The sequence below is a fragment of the Pygocentrus nattereri genome, chromosome 10 (assembly GCF_015220715.1).
Source record: "Pygocentrus nattereri isolate fPygNat1 chromosome 10, fPygNat1.pri, whole genome shotgun sequence".
Classification (NCBI taxonomy): domain Eukaryota; kingdom Metazoa; phylum Chordata; class Actinopteri; order Characiformes; family Serrasalmidae; genus Pygocentrus; species Pygocentrus nattereri.
The window spans coordinates 14504232-14510231 of NC_051220.1; the positions used below are offsets into that span (position 1 = coordinate 14504232).

At 38.2% G+C, this 6000-nt stretch overlaps 1 protein-coding gene across 2 annotated transcripts in view; it reads left to right on the forward strand.

The window, feature by feature from the left end:
• Nucleotides 1–5612, forward strand: part of mpp5a (membrane protein, palmitoylated 5a (MAGUK p55 subfamily member 5)) — a 64441-nt gene extending 58829 nt beyond the window's left edge. For both annotated transcript variants that reach the window (XM_037541987.1, XM_017724847.2), the window contains exons 12-14: nucleotides 2166–2368; nucleotides 2448–2558; nucleotides 3385–5612. In XM_037541987.1, coding sequence (XP_037397884.1) covers nucleotides 2166–2368; nucleotides 2448–2558; nucleotides 3385–3561 — 491 coding nt within the window. In that variant the 3' untranslated portion in view covers nucleotides 3562–5612. The remainder of the gene's footprint in view (nucleotides 1–2165; nucleotides 2369–2447; nucleotides 2559–3384) is intronic.
• Nucleotides 5613–6000: the final 388 nt, after the last annotated feature.

The window sequence follows — 6000 nt, forward strand, 5'->3', positions numbered from 1 at the left end:
TAGCGCGTTACAGTAGTCTAGCCTAGGAGTAATAAAAGCATGTACTAGTGTTTCTGCATCATGCAGGGACAGGGCATTTCTTATCTTGGCAATGTTGCGAAGATGTAGAAAAGCTGTCCTAGTGATGCTGCCTATGTGTTGATCGAATTATAAATCTGAATCTATTAGAACGCCAAGATTTTTTGCTGCTGAGCCAGGTGTGGCTGGAAAGTCAGCGAGATTTAAGATTAAATCTGGTAATTTACTTCTTGCTAATTTTGGACCCAGAAGGAGAACCTGTTTTGTTACTGTTTAATAGGAGGACGTTACGTGACATCCAGCCTTTCACGTCTTTTACACAGTCCTCCATTTTCTTTAACCTGCATTTGTCATCAGACTTGGCTGATATGTACAGTTGAGTATCGTCTGCATAACAATGAAAGTTTACGCCATGGTTACTTATAACTGCCTTACGGTAACATGTATAGAGTAAATAATAATGGTCCTAAAATAGACCCCTGCGGAATTCCAAATCTCACTTTTGAATAATTGGAAGAAAAATTGTTTACCCTAACAAACTGATAACGTTCTGATAGGTAAGATCTGAACCATGATAGGGCTGTCCCTGCGATTCCAACCATGTTCCAACCCTGCCTGATGTGAAGAATAGTATACTTTGTCTGACCAGGATTTTTTAAGCTTATCATGTTCATCAGAGAGATGGGATTACTGTAAAAATGCTATCTGACAATTCAGGTGCTTTAATTGGTTTAGAAGTTTCTTTTGAAAGGGTTATGAATACCTTTAATATTATAACTTATGATTTTAAGTAGTACCATTATTTATATTTTAGAGGTTGTGCCTTGATCCATTAGAGATGGAGATGTATAACTGTGGGTAGATTTTCCTGCAATGAGAAAGGATATTGAATGGTTTAAAAAAAAATAAAAAATAAAAAAACTGTTCAAGTTTGAATTAGCCGTCATGCTTAACAGGGATATGGGGTCTAGTCCCGGCCTGCAAAATTAGCAGGCTATAAAGGGCACAGTCTAGATGGAGTTTGACTTATGTGTGCTGAGATATAGGTAGCAGGTACTATTCAGTCCCCCGCAGAATACATGCGAGACATACAGCAGAATGGCATATAAAAATAAAACTGTTCACTCAACACTTTCCAGATTTCCTGTAAGTGTCTGGCAGTAAGTTCAGAAAAAAGTGTCCAATGTGTGACATACGGCACATACCTGTGCTAGTCCTCAAGGTGATAGAATACACAACCAAAATAATAATGATCTTATGTCCACCTGGAAAGTTTAATCACTCCACAGGGATACTATTCTTTTAATGCAGGTAAGAAAAGTTTTTCATTACTTCTCTGTCTCAGAGATTAACCGAACATACTCCAAAGCAAAGTGTATGAGATCTGCAGTCGGTCAGGTTAGAGGCCATAGCAAACTCCCTGTCGTCCCTGTAGCATCTTCCTCATGTCTGTGAATGCTGCTCTGGCCTTGGCGACGCTAGAGGTGTAGTCCGGGAATATATTACTCCATATCTTGCTCACTAGTGACCCCCCCATATTGATAGTTTTGATAGGTAATTTTGCAGCTTTTGAGTAAATGTCTGTTGAATACAGGAAGATGCACTCAGAGGCTGCAAATATTCTGTTGTAACTCCTGTTAGGATAAAGCAATCTGAGCCCAAAAAAAAGCCACATACCTTGACCTATATGTAGTCAATCGTGTTACATGCAATGCTGGAATGATATCCATTTTCTGCCAGACTCATTCTGCCAGACATTAGTGTGCAATAGCATCTATTTTCTAATTTTTACTGTTTTTACACAAATGACTACAACAGTTCAATCATCCCTGTTTGTTTTTATTATTTTTGTGGCAATTTGGGGATCAGGCATGCCTCACCACAAATTTGAAAAATGAAAAGACAATAAAACAGTAGTATGTAAAGTGATTCTGAGATTGTGAAAGTCTTAAGTGTATATGAAAACATTTGTTTCTCATTGTTTTTTACCAGTATTAATAATACTTGCAGTTGGCCGGAGCTGTTCTTTAGGTCTGTTTTATGTGCATCTGTGCTTATGACTAAAGCTTAAGCAGTTGAGTATAAGGTAATATCCAGCTAATATTTCCATCATTTATGGCCCCAGTAACAGACTGCTCTCTTAACAGATACCACACGGAACAGAAGGGATGGAGAGGTGAATGGTCGCGAGTACCACTTTGTGTCTCGCCAGTCTTTTGAGATGGACGCTGTGGCAGGAAAGTTCATTGAGTCTGGCGAGTTTGAGAAAAACCTCTATGGTACCAGCACAGATTCAGTGCGACAGCTCATCAATAGTGGCAAAATCTGCCTGTTATGTTTGCACACCCAGGTAAAAGGATATTGGACACTGATATTGAATTTGGTGTAATGTGGCCTATGCTCATTAGTGACTCAACTCTCCTCCTTAGTCTCTAAAGGTATTGCGCAGCTCCGACCTGAAGCCCTACATTATCTTTATTGCACCACCCTCCCAGGAACGACTGCGTGCCCTCTTAGCTAAAGAAACCAAGAACCCAAAGGTAAATCATATCTGCATGATAACCATATTTTATGAAGAAAATAAAAAAACAAAGGTTATAAATGGAAAAGAAGAGAATGCAAATGAATATTTGCATATGATATAATGTAAATTGCAGGGACAAGGTTGGGGGTTGGGGGGGGGGTGAGGGGGGTGAACATTTCAGTGGAAAGGTCAGACACCAGGAGTAGGTCTTGAGTGAGACTGGTCTTTTGTTATAGATAGAAGTCATAATCATCTGATTTCACTGTTTGTGATCAGCGGTGTCACTTATATTTAGGGACAGTCACTGGACAGGAGTGCAGATTTTGTCCTGTTCTTAAGGGGATCCAACCAAAGATTAGCTCCTTTATAGTCTTAAAAATAACAGTGCTAGAAAGAGTTCTTTTAAGCAATGCCATAGGAGAATATGGAAATCACTTTTGGTTCTCTAAAGAACCTTTCAGTGAATGATTCTTTTAAAGAACATTTCTGTAAATGAATAAGATATGAGTCTTTATCTTTTATAATCAGGCCTGAAGTTGTCTGACTCGAACCAACCCAAAGCCCAAACCCGACCCGAATCTAACCCAGGCCCAACAAAATTTTGCCAGACCCAACATGACCCCAACCACATCATTTTTTTTTCTCCCTAACCCACACCAAGAATCCTTTCTGTACTTTAATTTATGAGTATCATATTTAATAGAACAGCCTCAGCATTATAAATTATAACTATTGTGTCCTACATCTTGCATAATTGGTGATAAACTGAAAAACTGTTTTGAATTATATCATAGTAATACATTATATTCTTGCTGTCTTCTGCTGTTGTCTTCTTTGTAAAGCCTGAGGAGCTGAGGGACATCATAGAGAAAGCCAGGGAGATGGAGCAGAACTTTGGCCACCTGTTTGATGCAACCATAGTAAACACTGACCAGGACAAGGCCTACCAGGAGCTGCTGCGGCTCATCAATAAACTGGATACTGAGCCTCAGTGGGTTCCTTCATCCTGGCTGCGCTGAGGTGGCTCTTTATAGACATACAGACACAGAAAAGATTGTCAAGTAGGCTGTATATGGTTGTTGCTGTGCAGTTTAGCTGACTGCAAGAGGGTATAATTTGATTGTTGGCTGTGTCAGGACACTACATAGCTACACTTAACCATAGTCTGAACACTCAAATTATTGTGAATGCTGGACATAATTGTGTTTCTGTTTCTATCCTGAGAATATTCCTCCTTCTTTACCCCCTTATGAACCCAGTGTATTTCTTCACACTAAATAACTTACCCAGATTCTGGAAATATGTAAGGAAATCACCAGCACTTGGGTAGCAACAATAGTTTAAGTGCTTCAAGACTGCTTTTGATTACTATTTATAAGTGTAAATATGCATCTTTAAACACTGCCAAGGGACGATTTCTGAACTGCGGACGGGGAGTGTTAGAATATTTTTGGAGTTACTCAGCTGGAGAAATTACCAAGAACTGCTAGAATAATATCAACATCTACAGGCAATAACGTAAACTATGTTAGTTCATAGTTAAAGTAGAATTCATCAGGTGTCTTGCATGTAACGAGAGCCTTTGCACTGTTTTTGCAGCAGTGTTCTACCAAGCATTTGTTGTATCTCGGTATACCATTAACAAGTTATCCTTCTGATCTGATGGCCTCTTCTTTGAATCATTTCCCTTTATAAAGCTTCTGAAAGGCATTTTTTTGTTAAATCTGCAAAAAAAAGTGTTATTTTATGGAGATGTCATTTGTGTGCCTAAATTTGAATTCCCTGCAGACAGGTGGTGTGAAACGCTGGAATAGATGACCTTTTTTGAGGAAAATGACATGTCTGACGAGGGTCAGTCATAGGTGAATCAACTTCCCTCAGTATAGATGAAGAAGAGAAGTTTTCAGATCACACCATTACGTGATTTGTTGCTGTGTTTTGGTGGACTAGTTATATCACCTGAAGAAAACTAACTCAAACTTCAGTACCACAGAAAAGGATGACACTGAAGTGGTAAAACCCCAATGCCTCTACCATTTCAAGTGACACAGCCTTGCATTCCTAGGACAACCAGCACTGTGATTGACTGACTTTACTTTGTGATTAGGATCAGGTTAACAAAATGCGTTGCTGTTTTTTTTCTTTTGTGTGTTTGTGTGTATACAAGGCTATGCTTTCTGTCTCAGTATTCTCATGCACTTCCAGAACTTCCAGAAGTGTGACCAGTATTGTAAACAGTATTTGATAGCAATACAGTGAGGTTCACATACTAAGCATAACCATTCTAGTCTTAGTCTTTTGTGTAATTAATTTTAAAATTATTTTTGTTCCCTTTTCTTTAAGTAAGTGGAAGTGTAGTATAATTCTGGATGTCTTTGTTGCAAGCAGGGTCCTTTTGTGTTATGAGTTGGGGGCTCAGAAATGTGTAGTTCCTCTTAATGTTTGGTCAACCAACCAAAAAAAAAACTCATTCCCAAAGTTCAAGCACTGTGGAGAAAGAAACAATGACACAAACGTGTGTGTGTGTGTGTGTGTGTGTGTGTGTGTGTGTGTGTGTGTGTGTGTGTGTGTGTGTGTGAGAGAGAGAGAGATCTGGGCATCTTACTGTGCAGTTCATGAGAGCATGTTGTGAAAATTCTGAAATTTGATTTTTCGGCAGAATATTGATTGTTTATACTTGTAACAGTACATAAGTGAAGCCTTTTTACAGGAAATACTATCTGAAATTGTAGAATGCAGATGCGTTATATCCTGTGACTTTAGCACACACTGGAAACAGCTTTATTGACTTTTTAATTAATCACTGTATGTTGAAAGCGACCTGTATATTTTTATGTACAAAATCGATCATCCACAGCAAATACGCAACTTAACCTAGCTTTTATCTGGAATATTAGGTATGTTTTGTACTGGTTCTGGCTGGACTGCAACCAGTCAACATGTGATCTAGTTACTGGAAGTGGAACTAATGAATGTAAAATAAAAACCACTTTTCTGTCTCGGAACTCATTTTTGTATGAATTATACATGTGAATTATTAAATATTAAATAAACGAGATTAGTAGACATATTGTCTTGTGCAAGGAATGTGTTATGTGTGTGTGTGTGTGTGTGTGTGTGTGTGTGTGTGTGTGTGTGTGTGTGTGTGTATATATATATATATATATATATATATATATATATATATATATATATATAATTTTTTTTTTTTTTTTTTTTTAAATCGTGGTCAGTTCCGCGTCTGCAGCTCCTCTATTTCAACTCTGTTAAGGTATGGAAAGCCAATAGTGCCAAAACGCCTCATAAGCAATCGCCTGCACGAGTGAAAATATCAGGCGTCTACAAGTAAAAAAAACTGCGAACTGCATACTTGATCTGTTTGGTTCCAGCCTTAAGCCAAAAACGTTTTTGAACAATGAAAGCATTTTAGCAATGCTGTTTTTTGTTGTGTTGCTGTT